General features: G+C 35.7%; 1 protein-coding gene across 1 annotated transcript in view; it reads left to right on the top strand.

Moving 5' to 3' along the window:
- PREX2 (phosphatidylinositol-3,4,5-trisphosphate dependent Rac exchange factor 2) overlaps positions 1-22,321 on the top strand; it is a 126,411-nt gene that overhangs the window by 39,968 nt on the left and 64,122 nt on the right. The window contains exons 7-13 of the mRNA XM_087706967.1: positions 6,631-6,764; positions 7,177-7,280; positions 9,012-9,161; positions 11,928-12,072; positions 14,188-14,288; positions 20,912-21,015; positions 22,074-22,123. Coding sequence (XP_087563093.1) covers positions 6,631-6,764; positions 7,177-7,280; positions 9,012-9,161; positions 11,928-12,072; positions 14,188-14,288; positions 20,912-21,015; positions 22,074-22,123 — 788 coding nt within the window. The remainder of the gene's footprint in view (positions 1-6,630; positions 6,765-7,176; positions 7,281-9,011; positions 9,162-11,927; positions 12,073-14,187; positions 14,289-20,911; positions 21,016-22,073; positions 22,124-22,321) is intronic.

The following is a 22,321-nucleotide window of genomic DNA, read 5'->3' as shown; positions in this document are numbered from 1 at the left end:
TACACAACAATTAGAAACAAAGCCAGTAGTCAATAAAAACATGTAATCAACTTAATACTGTATATTAGTGATAGTTAAAATATCATTATAAGTCTATGATCTGTCACATCATTTTGAAGGTAAATTTCCCCATTAATCAAATAGATGGAAATAAAATGGCATACTGACCACTGATAATGATATTATTAGCTTAAAATAGGTTTGGTGTGGAACAACATTCAGTGCATCATCAGAGTTTTCATATGATAAAGGGATGAGAGCTTAGTAGCTAAAGAATTTCTTTGCATATAAAAGTCCCTGGTTCAATCCTTGGCATTTTGATTTTTTAAAAAAAAGATATAATATACGTATGTCATTGTTTGGCAATTGGGACTGGCAATTACTGAAGTGGTTGTTAAGTAAAATGGCAACTGTGCTTATGATATTACTTGAGCCTTCCTTTACTTTACAGACCTACAGAGGTAATAAATGCAAGAAATGGACAAAAAATTACTTTTTTCAGTATCGTCATAACTGCAAACACTTGTAGAAGGGGGTCGCTAAATGAGGATTGCTTGTAATGAGGTTTCTGGAATGTCCATTGTGAGTCCAAATAGCTCCTACTAGTTAAAATCAAACATTATTACAAATAGTCAGATAAATATATATATGGTAACACTGTTATGTACTGAAAACATATTGCCAGATAATTATGAATTACTAGTGAAGGCTTGTAACATTACACCTTCATAAATACCCTTTTAAGCAAAGTATATTTTAGTTACAATTCAGTTGCTAAATGTTTTAAGAGTCAACTTTCTTCTAATGAGAGCTAATGGTCTCAGTTTAAAAAATCTACCACATTTATGATGCATTTCTTTAATAAACGTTTCTATACTAAAACAGCAGCTTTAATTAACTGAACATCTGGTTTGCTATAAGGCTTAAGAACAGAGAAATGTACTTGTTAGAGATTTTCTGTCAGAAGAAAATGTTTAGCATGTTGCTTACTTAGGAAAAAGCTATTTTTAGCATCTGATGGAGGATCAAAGCATGACTTGAATTCCTACGCAAAAGTGTTATAAATTGAACTTGGTTAATGATTATAATTAGACAATTGTAGAAAAGCAGATAACTTGAAAAATACATTTTAAAATTTATTTTTTTCTTCTTTAATGGTATACTCTCCAAATGCAGTTTTATTGAGTGGGTGTTTTATTGTAGAATCATAATTGTTAAAATAATTTGTTTTTTTTGTTTTGACTTCATAACAGAAAAAATAGGATATTTTGAATTAATGCAAGCTGATAGTTTTCCTCATGCCAGCGAATGATCTCACCCATGGTTCTAAGCAGATGTTAAAAAGGAGTGGGTACAGGGTGGAGCTCCTCTGAGGAACTCCACAATTCCTCCCTTCAATTCCTCCCTCCCCTCCCCATTCTGCCTCAATCAACACTGACTGGAACTACCTGGAGGATATAAATTAAGAATTAAAAATTAAAAAGTCCAGAAATAAAAAACAGAAAAGAAAAAAAGAATATTAAAGAAAAAGAAACCGATGACTTTCCCCTTCAAGTATAAACAATTTTAGTAACTTATCACTTCTTTTAATATACAACAAATGATCTCTTCTTTTCATATCCCATCTTTAAGCTATAAACAAATCCTTAAAAGTCTTGTTCAGCAGGTTTGAAGGTTTGAAGGTTTTATTCGACTTGTATGTCGTCCTATTCCCGAGGGACTCAGGGCGGCTAACAAAACCAAGGGGGGACGGGACAATACAAAAAGGAAAACCACAACAAAAACAAGTACAAAACAGACTAAAAGGTCTCAACACGCATACCCATTCGAGTAGGGGATGGGACTCAGCAACCCCAGGCCTGCTGGAACAGCCAGGTCTTGATGGCTTTACAGAAAGCCTGAAGGGTGGTGAGGGTTCGAATCTCCACGGGGAGATCATTCCAAAGGGCCAGAGCAGCCACAGAGAAGGCCCTTTGGCCGGCTGATGGAATTCGGAGGAGGCCTAATCTGTGGGATCTAATGGGTCTTTGGGAGGTAATCGGCAGGAGGCGGTCTCTCAAGTACCCAGGTCCAATACCTTGTAGGGCTTTATAAGTGACGACTAGCACCTTGAAGCGTATCCGGAGACCAATAGGTAACCAGTGCAGCTCACGGAGGATAGGTGTAACGTGGGTGTACCGAGGCACACCCACAATCGCTCTCGCGGCTGCGTTCTGGACCAGCTGAAGTCTCCGAACACTCTTCAAGGGCTGCCCCATGTGGAGCGCATTGCAGTAGTCCAGTCTTGAGGTCACAAGGGCGTGAGTGACTGTTGTGAGAGCCTCCCGGTTCAGGTAGGGACGCAATTGGTGTACCAGGCGAACCTGGGCAAATGCCTCCCTGGTCACAGCCGACAAATGATCTAAAGTCAGCTGTGGATCCAGGAGGACTCCCAAATTGCGAACCCTATCTGAGGGGCGTATAATTTCACCCCCCAGCCTGAGAGTTGGAGAACATAGCCAATTTTTGGGAGGGAAAAACACAAGCCACTCGGTCTTGTCAGGGTTGAGAGCCAGTTTGTTAACTCCCATCCAGACCCTGACAGCCTCCAGGCACTGACACATCATGTCAACCACTTCACTGAGTTGGCACGGGATGGACAGATACAACTGAGTATCGTTCGCATACTGGTGATATTTTATCCCGTACCGCCAAATTATCTCACCCAGCGGCTTCATGTAGATGTTGTAGATGTAGCAAAAGTCCATTAAAGTTTACCAGAGATAACAAGATGCCTATTTTATCTAGCTAATAATTTAGCTATTAATTAGATTTAATCTAATCTAATAAACCAACTTTATATTCTTTCTCTCTTAACAATCTTGATCTTTAATTCCGTCAAAAAGTCTGAACCCCCCCCCCAGTTTTCCTTAGTACTTTTCCACAAAATTATTCAGAGGTTTAACAAGTCTATTTTGTAAATCCGATATATTAAAATTATCCAGGACACTCTTTTGGTTTGTTATTTGTTTATTTCCTTTAATTAAGACATCAGTCAATTTCTTTTGTATATTCCATGTGGCATCTTTTCCCATATCGTTCTGATAGCCTTTCCTTTTTAAATCAGAGAGAAATAACCTCCCCCTCCCCAAGGATTAAATTACTGGCCAGAACCAGCAACATATCACCTTTTGTGAATCCTTGCCTAGCAAGCAGGGACATGGATTAATGGCCAAGCTCCCAGTTCTAAGAACTCTTTCTGTTTCCTCAAAACAAATAGACTTAAACACTTTTAAGCTATCATAGCTACATCATGTCCCAAGTCAATTTCATATGATTTTTATAGCTACAATCCAGGTCAAAATAGATTTGAGAAACTTTAGGTGATAGATATCTATAGTAACTTTATACACTAATATCTAGAATACTTCTTACAATGGCCATACAGTCCTTCAGGCCATGCCTATCAGGCTATCTGTAAACATAATAACAGCAGAAAAATAATTTGTTATTCTTGATTGCCAAAAGATGGATTCTAATAATTATTTATGCTTGGGCATGTTGGCTCCTTGCTTTTCTCCAGTGACTTTTGCTAGCATTTAATTTAATAAAGAGTGGATACTGGCAATGTTTTCAGTTCTGGGTTGTATTCTGCAGATATGAACAATGTCCTATTGTACAAATGACCAAAATTGTAAAAAAAAAAAATCTAACTGTAGGACCTCATCATTTCATTATGTGGCAGGTGAAGTAATAGAGATAGTTCTCAGTTAATGACCAATGACTAAGTAATCATATGACTAATAGTTTTACAATTAGTTCTTGATCTTACAAGAACTTGTAAGAACTGGTAGCTTCCTTGTGGTCATGCAATTGCCATTTGAACATTTCATAGTAGAGTCAATAGAGAAGCTGGCAGTATGTGAAGTTGTGCTTAATGGCCATGGGTGATTGCTTAATGGCCACAACTTAACAGAACTGATGTAAGACATGACCACATAATTTTTCACAATGATTGCGTTGTTTAGTGACAGTTGCTGATCCTAATTGTTGGTGATAAGTAAGGACTATCTGTAGTAGCTAAAAATCCAATTTAACTCTTAGGTTAAATTGGGTAAAATTAGAAAAACAGAAAATTAAGCAACGACTATGTATTATAATGTTAAATCAAATTGAGTGTGTATAAGCTGATTTTATTTTTCTGCTTTGAGTTTCATATAAAGTGGCAATTGCATTATTTAGGAAATGAATTACTTTATATGTTGAAGATCTTTCTATTTTGAGCGAGTTCTTTAAATACTGTGTTTTATTGGTTGTTATTTTTGTTAAAATTATGTCATATAACTGATAAAAGAGGACTAAGGATCAGAACACTTAAAAGAGAAAAATTATACAAAAGGCTGAACCATTTTTCTATAAATAACAACACATGATGATCTTACTTTTATCCTGTGCAGGCATTTTATTATTGCTTATGCTTCATAAGTTAATAATAAACCATACTTAATTGTATTTCTACTTAGGGGATCTCAAATAATAGAGCAAATTGATAATTGTTATATTTACACAAGGAAAAAGGAATTTGGGCAGAATCAGGATGAAATTATTTCTCTAAGTTTGATTTGGCAGAATCACTAAACCATTATTTGATGGCTGGGAAATAAAGATAAACTATTAGGTGATTAGGCAAAGATATAAAGTGAATAAGTATGCATGCAGTGATGTGAGGACAGAAAAGCCAAATTTGATTAGTTATGCTAATTATTTCACTCATAGCATCCTGTAAGTTGTATATGATACTATTTTGTGTTATAACAAAGCAGTATGAAATAGCTAATATATTTAAATAAGCCTCCAAGAAAGCACTAAGAAACACATACTGCCTGCAGCAAGCCTTTTCTCTAGAGAGCCTATTAAAAATGTCTTTGCAATTACATCAATGAAAAATGTTACCCATTATTTTTAGAATGTCATAATCCTTAAGTCAGCAAAATTCTGCTTTCTTCAGAATGAATTTACTTCTTCAGTCTGATCTAGGCGCATACGGTGAATGTGCTTACACCTTTTTATTTTAAAGCAAGTTTCAACGATTTCAGAGAATATTTATTTAACCAAATTATTTACAGGTGCAGTCTACATTTTCCTATATTTAAATTCCAGATTTTGTGGTAGGGCAGCGATTGAACATATGCTTTGGGTACAAAAATCCCTATTGGTATATAAAAATATCAGGAGCAATCGGAATGCAAAGACCTGATGGTAACAGGGAAAACTTTTTGGAAACTTTGGAGAGAAGCTTCTGATCAGTGCAACCAATCTCTAAGGCAGTATCCCCAATCTTCTTCCTTCAGCGGTATTGAATTCATCTTTGTTCTCTCTGATTGGAAATAAGTGATTTAAAATTTCTTTATGAAAGGAGCTTAAAGGGATCCTCTTAAAAATTTCGTTTCCTGGTTTTTAAAGGCTCTTTAAGACAGTATTTCCAGATAATGCAACATTATCCTAAGACCCCTGAATGCTCCAGTTAAAACCGGTCCTACGAGCAACCTGGAAGTTCTGTTCCCTAACTTTCAGTTTGCCAATGGGGCTGGTTTTTTATGCTCCAGAGGCTTTAGGAGCTTTCTGAAGCCTCTGGAGGGTTTCCGGGAGGATGGGGGAGGCTGTTTTCGCCCTCCCCAGGCTCCTATAAAGCTTCTGGAGCCTGGGGAGGGTGAAAAAAGTATGCCAAAAATGGAGGGGGAAGCGCTGGTTGTGCACGCTGGAATTGTGTGCAAAGCATACCCGTGCACAACCCACCTGCGTTCCCCCCGCTTTTGGCACGCGAGCCAAAAAAGGCTGCACTATACAGTATAATTCAATATAGTCACTGCCTTGGGATAGAAGCTGTTTTTCAGCCTATTTGTCCTTGTTTTTATTATCCTGTATCATCTGCCAGATGGTAAAAGTTCAAAAAAAGTGTGCCCAGGATGAGATGGATCTTTAAGAATCTTTTGAACTTTCTTAAGGTAATGGGGACTATAAAGTTCTTCCAAAGGGAGGAGAGGGCAACCAGTGATCCTGTGGGCAATGACGTTAACCCTCTGGAGCGCTGTCATATCTGCAACTGTTCAATTGGCAAACCATATGCAGATGCAGTAAGTTAAAATACTCTCTATGGTGCAGCGGTAGAAGGTCACCAGCAGTTTTCCATTCAGTTGTTGTTTCCTGACAAGTCTCAGGTAGTATAATCTCTACCGGGCCCTTTTGACCAGTGCTGCAATGTGAGTGCCCCAGGTCCTCTTTTATGATAACACCCCAAAATTTAGAACTGGCCACTTGCTCACTCGGTCTCCACTCAGTCTCCCTTAAGCAAGGACTGGATGTCTGATCTTTTCCTTCTATAGTCCACTATAAGCTCCTTGGTCTTATTGGTGTTAAGGACCAAGTTATTGTCACCACACCACGAAAGCAACTGGTCCACCTCATTTTAAAATCAAGATAGGTCGAGAAAGTGAATAAGATTTGATGATTAAGTTTGCATTCTAAATGCTAAATCTACTTTGATGTTTTGATTAGCTATATGCATTATGTTTGTAGAGGACTGAATATTTCTTCGGTTTGTCTTTCAACTTTTGGGTCCACATAACTGTTATTTTCATGTTTCTTCTCTAGGGATCTAACATCACAGACACTTGCACAGAAATGCTGATGTGTGGTGTTTTGTTGAAAATTTCAGCAGGAAATATACAAGAACGAGTGTTCTTTCTTTTTGACAATCTTTTGGTCTATTGCAAAAGAAAGCATAGGTGAGGCACATTAATTTATTGATGCTTTCAAGACTGAACATATGTAAATAATCTGAATTTAAACGTTAAAAATATATTTGAAGATTTTAACTATTATAATGCTCAGATAATGACAATTCTAGAAGTACAAGGTTCCATCTAATGCAAAACAATAAACTTTTAAGAATAAAAGTTTAAGGCTACAAAGCATGCTTTTTTGCATTGCAACCAAAATTTCTTATTAAGATGATATTGATTTTATAATTACTACTAAATTATAAATTTATCTGCAACAGCATTAAATAAAATGAGGTCTAGATATAACAAAAAAATTTGGTGTATAAATAATTGCTACTAATACTAATAAACAAACTTGGTGACCTGAAGTGCAGCTAATACTTTTAATATTTGTACAATACTTTTCCTTAATTAGACGACTGAAAAACAGCAAAGCTTCTTCAGAAAGTCATCGATACTTTTTCCGAGGCAGAATAAATACAGAGTTGATGGAAGTTGAGAATGTTGATGATGGCACAGGTATATGAATAAACATCACTTTCTTAACTTATTGTTATCTATTGGATATTGACTTTGTGTCTCATATAATAATACAAGTAATCCTTGCTTAAAGATGGTAATTGAGACTAGCAACTCTGTCATTAAGTGATGCGGTTGTAAAGTGTGATGTCACATGACTGCACTAATATACAACAAAGGTTGCATCAGTTCCAGTTGCCGTGGTTCAGCAAATGCGGCAGAGCTGTGAAGTGCAACATCACATTATCGCTATTTGTGACCTCCTGCTGGCTTCTCCATTGATTTTGCTTATTGAAGGCATTAAAGGTAACCCAATGGCAATCACATGATACTGGGATGCTGAGCATGTTGTAAGTTCAAGCAGGTTGCCAAACACCTGATTCATGATCACACAACTACAGAGACATTACAACAGTCCCAATTACAAGTTGTAAATCTCCTTGTTCCATGCTGTTCAGTGCTATGATAACTTTGAATGGTTGCTGAATGAGTGGTTGTTAAACAAGGACTACCTGTATATAATTTCAATAACTTATGCAATTATTTGATGTAAATAAATTTGGCATAAATGGGAGACCAAAGGTTATATCAATAAGAAAATTATGCTCCTATTTATAAACAATGGCCTCTGATTTTGATTACGGTATTTTTGGAGTATAAGATGCACCGGAGTTTACGACGCACCAAGATTTTGAAGAGGCAAATTAAAAAAAAAACTTTTTGCACTCTGCAGACCTCCCCAAAACAACCCGTTTTTCGCAAAAATGGGGCTGTTTATTATTTTTTTTAAAGGCATGAATAGCATTTTTGCTCCTGAGCAAACAATGGCCCGTTTTTTGTGAAAACGGGCCCATTTTTTGTCAAAAAAAAGAGCATGCATAGCATTTAGGAGACTTATAGGATGCTCCTGGGGGCTGGTGGGGCCAAGATTGAGCAAAAAATGGCCTATTTTTCCACTCATTTCTGCCTTCCCCAGCCCCCAGGAGCACTCTGAAAACTCCTAAATGCACAGCCATTTTGGTGAAGGGGGCGGGATTTCGGGAGGCAAAAAATGCTGTACTCAGTGTATAAGACACACCCAGATTTTCAGCCTCTTTTTGAGGGAAAACGGTGTGTCTCTGAAAAATACAGTAGGTCCTAATTGTGTGAAACTGTAATGAAGCAGCATATTCCAAGGATCCATCTAGTCTGCCCGATCAAATTGGCTTGACAGATACTATAAACAACCAGCATTTTGAATTGTAGAACCATGTAGAACACATTGCAGAAGGCAGGTTGTGAGGTGTCCAAGGCATGAATGACTCTCTTTTTTTAAATAGAAACTGTCATTTCTATTACAATGTTACTTAGTACATGCTTTGTTTTTGTTTGTTTTATTTAACCTTTTGGTAAATGTATGGATTTTCCTAAGACTAGCATTGCTGTTTAGATAACAGAAAGACATTTGATTTGGTTTGGCTTGGCAGGATTACATTCCTAATTTTGAGTTGGCACTAAAAAATTAAATGAATTGTAACATCTTCCTGATTCTTAAACCATTTTAAAATGTCCATAAAACATAGGAGGAAGCACACGGATTCTAGCATTTATCTGGGGAAGCTTTACTTTTAAGTAAGAGCAGATTGTAATCCTTAGGGTGAGATCAGAAGCAATTTTGTACAACTCAGATCATTTAGTAGCCATCGGATGGAAAGTACATCTCAGATTTTCCTTTCTGTGATCTTTTTTCAGCGGATTATCACAGCAGTGGTCACATTGTTCTCAACGGTTGGAAGATACACAACACAGCAAAGAATAAATGGTTTGTGTGTATGGCCAAAACATCTGAAGAAAAGCATGAATGGCTTGAAGCTATCCTAAAAGAAAGGGAAAGAAGAAAAGGTGAGACCATGAATTTTATTTCTATACACTATCACACCTGGAGAAAGTACTGTGTCAAGAGAAATTTCCTGACAGTGAAAACAATTAGTTAGTGGAATAGCTTGCCTTCAGAAGTTGTGGGTGCTCCATCACTGGAGGCTTTTAAGAAGAGACTGGACCGCCATTTGTCTAAAATGGTATAGGGTCTAATGCTTGAGCAGGGAGTTGGACGAAGACCTCAAAAGACCTTTCAGCTCTGTTATTCTGTTAATTCCTTTTCCTTGCATTTCTCATCTGAAGGATATAGAACAGCAATGGCTTGGAACCTCTGTTCCTATACCTCCTGGCAATACCAACTACTTTTCCCAACAAGATCTCATAAGTGAATAAGATCCTGAAGTGTTATGATCCTGCTGGATAGTCCTCTGATGAGAAGGATAGAAAAGAAGTGGAGTTAAACATCTAGGGACATGATGTATGTGTTTCTAGTAATGATGAAGCCAATGACTTCTCTCTGGTTGAATTAGATCCACCAAGCCACTAAGAAACCTCCCATGCCCTCACTGATAGCTTCTCGGAAACTTAGCCTAAGATGTTCAATAAAAATTCAACAGCAGAGCAGAAGTCCCTAGATTTTTGGGGAAAGAAAAATTATTTTCCTCTCCCAAATAATTAAAAAAAAATCTATCCAGATTATTGCTTATTGTTTACAAACCAATAATATCTATATTAGTCTTGGAATTACTAATTCTTTCTATTTATTACTTGCAAGCAAAAACCCAACAACCCTCAGACACTTCAGCTTTGGGCAGTTAATGCTGATATAAGATGGCAAAGTTTTGTAGAAAGAATTCTTACTTGAAATACATTCTTTCTCTCTTTCCATTCCAACCCCCCTCTAACATATAGCTGTGGAGTTTTACAGATGAATCAAATTTTGTAGTAACATTGTTCAGCAAGAAGCAATAATTGGTGAGAGCAGCAGAATAATCCAGAGCATTGAAAGTTGGAGTGGGAGAATATAATTTTGGTCCTACATGAAGATTTTCACATTGTTTTTATTTGATAAGCAAAGTAGATCTTCAAGCACTGTAGAAAATTATAGCCAACAAAGAAGGAACCAAAATAAGAACAAGAATCAGATTATTTATCACATTAGTTCTCAAAACGAAAGCTTCTGAAACATTTATATAGGGATTGTCTTTCGATGATCTATGAAAGAAGTTTTCAAACTTGGCAACTTTAAGACTTGTGGAACTATGCTGGCTGGAGAATTCTGGGAGTTGAAGTCCACAAGTCTAAAGTTGCCAAATTTGGGGATCTCTGATCTATGAGTCTAGTTCAGTCATACCATCTCCAAAACATCTGTGTAAACATATTTTTTATAAATCAGGATGCACTGACTTAATTATGTATGGAATAACAAATGATTCATAGACACAAAAGTTTGCAAAATTCAAATGCCTTCACTAAAAGTAGTTGTAAACAACGTTCCATTCACCCTGAATAAAAAGGAGCTTTTGTTTATTTTATAATTCTATTCACATTCATGAATATAAAGCAATTGAAAAACTTTACCTAAGTATAAGTGAAAGGAAAATTTAGCTGACTACTTTATGAAGTAGTGAGATTATGATCTTAGAAGATTTTTTAAAAAATTATTAGCTTTCTTTCTTCATAGGTTGTGAGCATTGTGTGTATTCTATCACAATGGAATATTACTAAATTATTTTCGCAATTCTATTAAAGTTTAATTGCATATTAACACTTAATCTGTTAGCTGCTTTGAATATATTGTGAATAAAAAGATGGAGTACATTTGAAAAAATGCTACAAATAAAAACTTAAAATATTTTTAATGCTTAAAAATAATACATAAAATATTCTCTTCGCTGTTCTGCAATCACAATAGCCTCGAAATGAGCAGCCTGTAAAGCAGTTGTGGCTGTTGTAAAACATTGGGCCACCCCCCACATGACTGCATGACTGATCTCATGTACCTAATAGCTGCAATGCTGATATAATTTGCTAAACTAAAATCAAACAAACCTTATAGCTTACCATAATATGTGTCCTAAACCAGTGCAAATACAGCCCTTGCTCTTTCTAGAAAACTGTAAATTGAATCCAACATTATTCAGGCAGGTTTAAACTTCCATATCAGCCTAGTGTGAGTAAGAGTTACCCATTATTTCACTACTAGGAGGTTTTGTGTCTGTGTGTGTGTGTGTTCGTGTGTGTGTGCATGCATGCATGGTATATGGATGTATTACACCAGTATTTAGGCTTTGTCTTTATAATCCAGTTTGTTACTTTGACACTATTGGTTCCTCGTTTCCCTGACAACTGTTAAACAATGGCTAGTCCATTCAGCTTTTGAAATGATTTTCAGATAAAAGTTCTCATGAATGGGGATATTTATATTTATTGTGTATTAGAAAAGGAGCTTTGCTAGACTTGTTTCTTGAGATCATCTTAACACTAAATATACTACAGTAGAAATTTTAACCTGAATCTTTCAGTATTCTGTTTGTGTGTGTGTGTGTGGGGGGGTGTATTTGTTTATAGAAAATCATGTCTGGAATGATTTGTTTGAACTTGTCCAGCTGCTCTTGGAAATGTTTACTATTCTAATTTTAAATGTCTTTAATGTACGGTAAATCACAAATTATTTTATATTTAAAGTTACTAGGATTGAAAACTAAAGGACAGTGCCCCACAATAGATAGATAGTAATATATTGTTTGGATATATTTCAAAATTATTATATTGTGATTTGTTTTTCAGGGTTAAAACTTGGTATGGAACAAGATACATGGGTGATGATTTCTGAACAAGGAGAAAAACTTTACAAAATGATGTGCAGACAAGGGAATTTGATCAAAGACCGAAAGAGGAAATTAACCACTTTTCCAAAATGTTTCCTTGGAAGGCATGTGTTTAATATTTGAGTTTAAAATTTTGTCTCATTATTTAGTTATTTATCAAATTATATAAATAAAATGGTCAGACTATTTAGAATTTCTGTTTTAGTCTCACTCTCACTCTAACTAGTGAGTTACTTAATCCAGTCTAGGTATTGAGTGTGCTACACAATATTCCTGAAAAGAAGCCAGATATTATACAATTATACAAATGTTTTTGGAATGATGATAACCATAAATACAATGGTATCTGTCTGTCAACCTATCCCCCAAGCTTTAAAAATGCAATGTTGATACTATAAATGTTATTTTACATATGCAAAAAGTAATTGGTGAATTGCCTCTCTGTCTTACATGTGCATAGAGTTCTGTCCTATAGTTTAGAATATTAAATAGAATGTGTTATGCATTACAGTCAGTTTTTAAAATGGATTAACAAGATAGAGTAGCATAAATATCTCTCTTTTGGCCTTGTCAAATATAAAAACATTTTAGAAAACATACAATAGTATTAAAATAGGTTAAAATAACCATGGCCTATAAACATTTCTCTCTCTCTCTGTGTGTATATGTATGTATATATGTACCATATTTTTCGGAGTATAAGACGCTCCGAAGTATCAGACACACCTAGCTTTTGGGGAGGAAAATGAGAAAAAAATCTGCCTCCGGCTCCCAGCAATTTGCCTCCTTGCAGCAAACAGTGCAGACGATATACACTGTTTGTGGTGTTACATTTCAGACTGTACTTGTACTGGAAGTATACGTTATTCTCTGCTATTTAAGAGAAGATACAATAGCACTGAGCCTCTTTAGATCAAGCATTTATTTTAAGAACTTCTTCATTTTGTTAAGTTGTCTAGAACAATAATAGAGCAGTCTTTAAAAATAAGTGTAATAATGTGAACATTCTATAGGCCTTTATAGTTATTGACTTACCTCCTTGCAGCAAATAGCAAACAGCCCATTTCAATTTAGCTTGATTAGCACAAGAAAAAAAATCTGCCTTTGCCTCCCAGCAATATGCCTCCTTGCAGCAAACAGCAAACAGCCTGTTTCAATTTCAGCTTCAGCTTGGGCCTCCCAATGACCAGCTGTTTCAGGCTGCAGGGATTGCCATAGCCTATTGCCGCCTCCGCAAGCCCCATTTTCCCCATTTTCTGCAAGGAGGTAAATTGCTGGGAGGCAAAGGCCAAAGAATGGGCGGCGGTGGGTGGGCGGCGCTACATTTGGTGTATAAGACACACCCAAATTTTTACTTTCTTTTAGTGGGGGAAAAGTGCATCATATAGCCGAAAAATAGGGTATATGTGTGTGTATATACCATACACAACCACAATGCATCTATTTTTCACCTTTTTTATGCAGATAGTCTCAGGTATTTTACTGAAGATGAGTGCTATTTTGTTTAATTACTAAAGATATTGAATAATAAAACTGATTGAATTATTGCTTCTAGGAACATCAGATTCTTCCTGCATCCCAGACATTTGCTTCACCAAACTTATCAATGCAAAACAAGCTTTAAGTTCTAGCAATAGTTTGTACCTATGGACATTGATGAAGTCTGATCAGACTTCATCAAATTTCTGTAACCAAAAACTCTCACATAATTCTTAATACCTTTTTATTGAACTTTGCACCGTTACCTTTTGAGACAGGGCACATAGGAAAATTATAATGTGACGTGTAAAACGACTTACCATAATTAAAAAACAAAGAAATCTCCCCCTCTGCACCTCAGAAAAAAAGGATGCAGATGGAATAGAATACTTGCCCCAGTGCCATTAGCTTTGATTTATTACTTCATCCATTACAGCTTTCAGTTCTTCCAATAATATTAAAGGCAGCTCTGGCCACCAACATTTTATTGACTCTTATTCCATCCTAGCTATTAAAGAAACAAAACATTGTGAATTCTAAAACCACAAATTTAGATTTTAATCTGATATCCTCTTCTTTCATTGCAATCAGAGCAGTTTATTCATGAATAGACATGGATTGGATTACACCATTAATGAACAAAATGTATTATGTTGCTTTTTAAGGAATTTTACTTCTTTACCACGTTTAACTTTGACATGTTAAATTTTTTTTTGTTTATCTGCTTTTTTCTTAATCAGTGAGTTTGTATCTTGGTTATTGGAAACTGGAGAGATTCACAGACCCGAAGAAGGTGTTCATCTCGGTCAGGCTTTGTTAGAGAATGGCATTATCCACCATGGTAAATAAGTTACCTTTTCTAACAATTATTTGCAAATATTTAACTTTTTTTACTTGTCAGTAGGTGTACAGATTACATAATTGTTTATGAGAATGACATTTATTGTTGCCAAAAGTAACAGAATAAGTCTTTATAGTGAGGAATAGTGGAATAGTGAGGTCCTTGATGCTCTGAGTTTAATTGTTTTCTGATGAACATTTCATTATCAAACTAGATAGCATCATCACTATCTTTGGAATAGTTTCGTGTTCGTTCTAACTTTTAGTTTTCAGTTTTAGCCTAAAGAGTAACCTGTTTTATTTTATCTATTATATCCATGTTGAATCCAAATGATGTTTAAGAGCCTACATGGATCTGATATTTTCTTTTTGGTCTTTTATAGCTTGTCTCATACTTTGCTGTTTTTGTTTTTGTCTAGTTGTTATTTTATGCTGGTTATTGACCAAAATAAAGGAACTTACTTATTTACTTATTATTATGTAGACCCAGCTGTGTTTCCACAGGAACTGAAATCTTAAAATAAAGTTGAATGGCCCATCTGTTTTTGTTTAAACAGAAAATCACTGTGCATGTGAGAGACAATTAGATTTACATTAGAACTGTATTATATTCTGGATTTGCTATTTCTACTTTAAGTATCATTAACAGCATAAGGATTTTATTGATATTATATGTATCTGTATCTGTATGTGTGTGTATCTGTATGTGTGTGTGTGTGTGTGTATATATATATATATATATATATATATATATATATATATATATGTATATGTATATGTATATGTATATGTATATGTATATGTATATGTATATGTATATGTATATGTATATGTATATGTATATGTATATGTATATGTATATGTATATGATGTATATGTATATGTATATATATATATATATTTATGTATGTGTGTATGTGTGTGTGTATGTATGTGTGTATGTATGTATGTATGTATATGTTGCATTTGTGCTGATAAATAAATAAAGGGAGACTAGTATAGATCTGGCTTAGCTGATAAAGGAGGAGAGCCTGTGGCTTAGTGGCTAATACAACTACCTGATATGTAATACAGCCCAGCTTCGATTCCCAGTAGGGTATGGCTAGCTGATGAGAGCTAAATAGCTTGAAATAGATCTATACTATTCTCCCTTTATTTATCTATCAGTACAAATGCAACACAAATGTAACAAAGGCAACATAAAAAAATGGCTTTCTGCCTGGATGGCTCCTAGGGTGAGCCGAAAGCCAGAAAAAGGGAAGCAGTATGCTCCCTCCCATATTTGGGCGTACCAAGGGAGTTTGTGGGTGCTTTAAATTCACTTCTTTTTAAAATTTTAAATGGATCATAGTATATGGAGGGAAGTATGCAGTGGAGTACCCCAAGGCTCTGTTTTAGGCCCAGTACTCTTCAATATCTTCATCAATGATTTGGATGAGCGAATAAATGGGGAACTCATCAAATTTGCAGATGACACCAAGCTGCCAGGAATAGCCAACACTCCAGAAGACAGGCTTAAGATACAGAAGGATCTTGACAAACTTGAACATTGGGCACTATCTGATAAAATGAAATTCAATGGTGAAAAGAGTAAGGTTCTACATTTAGGCAAGAAAAACGAAATGCACAGGTACAGTATAGATGGTACCTTGCTCAATAGTAGTAACTGTGAGAGGGATCTTGGAGTCCTTGTGGGCAACCATTTAAATATGAGCCAGCAGTGTGCAGCAGTTGCAACACAGTTCTAGATTACATAAACAGAGGGATAGAATCAAGATCACGTGAAGTGTTAATACCATTTTATAATGCCTTGGTAAGGCCCCACTTGGAATACTGCATTCAGTTTTGGTTGCCATGATGTAGAAAAGATGTGAAGACTCTAGAAAGAGTGCAGAGAAGAGCAACAAAGATGATTAGGGGACTGGAGACTAAAACATATGAAGAACGGTTGAAAAGAAGGATTAGGGAAGACATGATAGCAGTGTTCCAATATCTCAGGGGTTGCCACAAAGAAGAAGGATTCAAACTATTCTCTAAGGCACCTGAGGGTAGAACAAGAAGCAATGGGTGAAAATTAATCATTGAGAAAAGCAACTTAGAACTGAGGAGAAATTTCCTGACAGTTAGAACAATTAATAGCAATAGCAATAGCAGTTAGACTTATATACCGCTTCATAGGGCTTTCAGCCCTCTCTAAGCGGTTTACAGCGTCAGCATATTGTCCCCAACAACAATCCGGTCCTCATTTTACCTACCTCGGAAGGATGGAAGGCTGAGTCAACCCTGAGCCGGTGAGATTTGAACAGCCGAACTGCAGAACTGCAGTCAGCTGAAGTTGCCTGCAGTGCTGCATTTAACCACTGCGCCATCTCGGAACATCAGTGGAACAGCTTGCCTTCAGAAGTTGTGAATGCCCCAACACTGGAAGTCTTTAAGAAGATGTTGGCTAGCCCTTTGTCTGGAACAGTATAGGGTTTCCTACCTAGGCAGGGGGTTGGACGAGAAGACCTCCAAGGTCCCTTCCAACTCTGTTATTGTATTATTGTATACTTTTTATCTAATAATAAATAATTCAAATATATGCTTTTCATATCAGAACAGTTGAAGAAAGTAAGAATTACCGTATATACTCGAGTATAGGCCGACCCGAATATAAGCCGAGGCACCTAATTTTACCACAAAAAACTGGAAAAGTTATTGACTCGAGTATAAGCCTAGGGTGGGAAATGCAGCAGCTACCGGTAAATTTCAAAAATAAAAATAGATACCAATAATGTTTTTGAATATTTATTTCAAATAAATACTACCTACATTCAGATGTATTCTAAAATTATACCACAGCAAGTTAAAATGCCCATAAAATGACTGCAAGCTTTAAAGAATGTCTTGCTGTGTAGAATATCCTGTCATAATCTTAGCTATGGCAATATTTAAATTACATGAGTGTAAACAGATTACAAGTGGTCCTTAACATACAATAGTTCATTTAGTGACTGTTCAAAGTTAAAATGGCACTGAAAATGACTTATGACTATTTTTCACACTTATGACCTTTGTAGCATCCCCATGATTATGTGATCAAAATTCAGATGCTTGGCAACTGGTTCATACTTATGAGTGTTAGAAGTTGTTGTGGCTTGTATGTCTAATAAATGGCATTTACAATAACTGTAAAGTAGAATATCCAGTTTACTGATCTTATAAATCAACATTAATGTTTTAATGCAAGCGAAAGCCTAGGAATCTGAATCAGAAAGTGATTAAATGCAAAAATCCAAGGCTTTGAAACTTGGAAAGCACATGGCACAGAATGGTACAGAAACAAGCTGCAACTAGTTCACAGAATCACAACTGTGAGTGCATCCTTTAGTTAGAACAGAAGCACATAAAACCACTTGTATATTTTCAGACCAAAAAATGAAGATTGATCAGATTTTTTGCATCCTCAGTTCCATGTAATTTTCCTTCAGAAATCAGTACTGTTTTCTACCCTATTGTTACAAGTACATCCCCATTTAAATGAAACTGAAAAAGTTCCAGGACAGCAGAAATAATGTACAAGAAAATGGATTTTATTTATTAAAGGAAACCAGTTTACAATGTGAATCTCAAGTGAGAGCCATTTAAAAAAAGAGAGTACAGCTGATACCTACAGATATTGAAATGGAGACCAGCAAATTCCACTAATTTAGAATCATAATTAAAATAATCCATGGAGTACTATGAATTATATGCATATTCTATGTTCCATGTTCTATCTCACACACACACACACACACATCCCGCCCTCCCAACTTCCAAGTAGAAAAAGAAATCTTACAGAATTATTCAAAAAATAATTTTAAAGAGAAAACACATCTTCACCTCATCCGGAGATTCCTTCTCCCCCCCACCGCTTCTCACCGCCTCGAGAAACAGAGCAAACATTCCAACCTCTCCCGAAGGCGGTGACATCACAAACCCACTCCGTTCCCTCGCGCCCGCTGTTCCTTCCAGGCAGACCCGCGCGCCTCACTAAGCAGCCGGAAAATATATCGCTCAGCTGATTCGTCAGTCGCCCCGCGCACATCAAAACAAGCGTGTTGGGCAGGAAGGGAAGGCTTCTGGCGGCTCCCGGGCGGCGATTCCACTGCCATCTGCTCGCAGCAATCGAAACTTGGCAATCGAAACCATGAGATCTCCATTCAAAACACATGCACGCACGCACACACACACACACACACACAGCCAGCCAGCTCCTTGTTAAAGGAAATTCTTTGCATTCTTTGAAAGTATTCAGATGCAGTCAAACTGGATCCAATTTAAAAGTAAGAAGAAACTTCCCACAGGGACAACGATTAACCAGAGCAACAGCTTTTCTCCGGAAGTTGTGAGTGCTCCGATACTGGAAGTTTTAAAGAATAAACTGAACAGCCATTGATTAAAAATGGTATAGCGTTTCCTGCCTGAGCAGGGAGCGGAGGATTGGATTAGAAGACCTCCAAGGGCAAGACCCCTTCCATCTCTGGTTATTCTATGTATGTTCCATGTTCTATCTCTCTCTCTCTCACACACACATCCCACCCTCCCAACTTCCAAGTAGAAAAAGAAATCCTACAGAATTATTCAAGAAATAATTTAAAAGAGAAAACACGTCTTCACCTCATCCGGAGATTCCATCCAGAGGGAGGGGAAACTCACAGGGGTGCCGGGCCATTCACGAGCGTCACCCAGCGGCATGGCCCCGCCCCTTTTTCTCCTCCATTTCGGGCAAATTTTTCACTGACTCGAGTATAAGCCGAGGCGGCTTTTTTCAGCCCAAAAAGTGGGCTGAAAAACTCGGCTTATACTTGAGTATATACGGTAAAGCCTTCAAGTCAACTCAACTCAAATACAACTCAACTATTCAAAGTCATGTTGGGGTTTTTTTGGCAGCAAGGCAATAATCACTTGCAATTGTCTTCCTCTTGTTTGTTTGTTTGGGTTTTTTTGCTTGATGCCTAGCAAATAGCTTTGGGATTCCTTAAAGTTCTCCCATCTTAAGTACAAACCAGGCTACTTTACAAGTGCTGACAAGGATATGCATCTGAAGAAAACAGAAGTTAACGTATCTTAATTAAATATTTAATATTTTTGTTGTTAGTCAAACAACAGAACAAAGTGATTCAAGGATGCAAAGGTTATAAATTTATAAATTTTCATATAAAAGAATATAAATGTTAGCATTTTTGTTTGATTTTCAAATAACTTAAACCCATTAATTGTTGATAACAGACTAATTGGTGGTACAGACTAAATAAGATCAATATACAACTTGCTTCTTCCTGTTTTGTAGCTCAATTGTTTAAAATATCCAGATGCTGCATTTAATATTTTTTGTTGATGTTTCTGTATCTTGTTTTGTTTTCTGATATTGCATAATTCGTTTGTTTGAAAACCTTCTTTTTATCAGTTTAATTGTTTATCATATTTAAGAAAAACTTAAAAGAGCTGTGTTTGAAAGTGTCTGTGAAAGAGAGATTATGTAACATGACATGGGATATAGAGTTATATTTATGTAGCCATTAAATTGCACCCTGCTGTTAGCAGCTTAAAAACATTGCTGGGCATTTATTTAGAAAAATGCCTTGATTTTCATTGCTCCTTTGAAATATATTCTGATAGGGATATGAAGCATGTTAAGAGACAATCCTTCATTAAATACTAAATTGTGTTTAGGTTTTAAAACTTTTCAGAGTAGAACCTCCAGCAGCCAGTAGAACTATAAGAAAGAAAAATCAGTAAAAGACTACTGGAGTCCAATAATGCTGAAGTTTTATGTTTATTTTTAAAAAGACCTGTTTTGAACTGATAAGGATTCAAATAGCTCTTACTTAAATATCCCAAAGCTGCAACTGAGAAAAAATATACATTTTCACTATTATACCAATAAATTGTGAGAAAAGACTCAAATTCCTGACCTGACATAGACAAAAATATTTTAGTACTAAGAGGAGAATTGTTCACTTGCTGGAATACTTGTAATACTCCCACATTATTTTCTAATAAAGCTTGATAATGAGGACATTGTGAGATTTGTTCTTGAGAAAAAGATTTATTTTCAGTTCAGGCAGTTGGCAGTGGCTACTAAAGAATGAGAGAGAAGGATTAAAGATTCATATTATGGTTCAAATTTGGCAACCACTTTTGGAATAAATTTGGTAATTGCAGGAAAATTTTGGGTTCATAAGTTATGCATTTACTATTTTAATGTAATTTTCCCCATGCTAAGATATCTAGGAATAATGGGACATTTGTGTGTTTGACAAAGGTGATGACGTACAGTAGGGTTGTCAAACTCACAGCCCACGGCCAGGATGCATCATGCGCTGGCCACGCCCACCCCAGTTTAATGAAGGGGGGGAAGTTGCAATATGTCACGTGACAACAACGTAACATTGCAAGTTTGATACCCATGATGTATAGCATTCTTTGCAAAATTAAATTCTTGCTATTCAGATTCAGGGCAAACAATAAAATAAAAGCATATGGTGAAGTCTTGTGAAAAACGGCAAACCTATTGCAGCCAATTATTGCAGCATACTTCTAGCTTTTTTCATATATTTTCTTTACATTGACATATTTTTATGTTTGTTTTTGGGTTAGTTACAGACAAACATCAGTTTAAACCTGAACACATGCTCTATAGATTCCGTTATGATGATGGCACATATTATCCAAGAAATGAAATGCAGGATGTAATTTCAAAGGTAAAACATTATACTAAATAGTTATACTAATTAAAAATACAAACATTTTGATTAAAAACAAAAAATATGGCATCATAAAACTGGTGTTATAAATTTAATATAAGTTAAATTTCCTGTTTTCCTGATGTGCAAAAATAAGGAGATAAAATTATGTTCTGTTGAGGTGTTGAAATGAAAGACAAATTATGTTATATAGTATTAAATCCTAATATAATGTAATAGGTAAGTATAATTTGATTGAATTTAGCAATGTTATCTATGTTCTCTTATTTTACAGTTTAATGCTAGTATTCTTTCAAAGAATAACATGCTATGTTCATTTGCTTAAAGAGTAGAAGCAGGCCAATAATTCATTAAAAATAAGCTCAGTGTGTGCATGAGTTACATGCATCCTTCCAGTTATTCTTTTGCTTCATTTAATCCCAGTAAATAAATTGGGAAGGAATACCTTAGTAGTGCTTCTCAACCTTAATGCTGGCTGAGGAATTCTGGGAGTTGAAGTCCATAGATCTTAAAATTGCTGAGGTCAAGAAACACTGCTTTGGTGTGATGTTTTGTGATAATGCTTTTAATGCTTTGTTTGATAAGCAAGCTAACAAACCCTGTTTTAAATCTTGAATTATGATCCTGGTATAATAAACAGTTAAAAAATGTCTGATTTATGTATCTGTTCTTGCGAAGGGATGAGTAATGTACGAACAACAGAGGGTTGTAACTAAATAAACTACAAATCCTACTTTATCATGATATTGTGATCAGAAGTGCATAACCGCTTTCAAGCCTACACTTTGAACATGTGATAATTAAACCAGTAGTGGAATTAATTTTTTTTAAAATTTATTTTTAAAATAAATCCATATTTATTTTTTAAGAAGTAGCTATTGGAATTTTTCTGGATTTCAAATATGCTTTTGAAGGATTTTTTTCCTCTCTTATGCTTTAAAGCAATTTAAATTGAAGTCATATATTGCCATTATTAGAGACAGTAACCTGTATAAATAAATATATATGGACTTTACTTGATATTGAGTAATTTATATTGTTCGTGTACTTAACAGGGTGTAAGATTATATTGTCGTCTTCACAGTCTGTTTACTCCTGTGATAAGGTAAGTTTGAGTTTGGGTTGCTTAGTTTCGTAAGATTACAGTAGTTGCTACCCACTTATGTAGCTCTTGTTCAATAATTGTTATTGTTCTAGTAACAGAAGACTAAGCTGAAATTATAGCCATAGAAAGTCTGCCTAGAATAGCAACCTTTCATAAAAACAGTCATTTTACTTTGATTATTGACAAGCAAAGCCTTCA

This window comes from Thamnophis sirtalis, unplaced genomic scaffold, assembly GCF_051295495.1.
Source record: "Thamnophis sirtalis isolate CommonGarterSnake01/CBP01778 unplaced genomic scaffold, rThaSir2_p1.2 scaffold_2, whole genome shotgun sequence".
Classification (NCBI taxonomy): Eukaryota; Metazoa; Chordata; class Lepidosauria; order Squamata; family Natricidae; genus Thamnophis; species Thamnophis sirtalis.
This window is presented reverse-complemented; position numbering and strand designations above follow the sequence as displayed.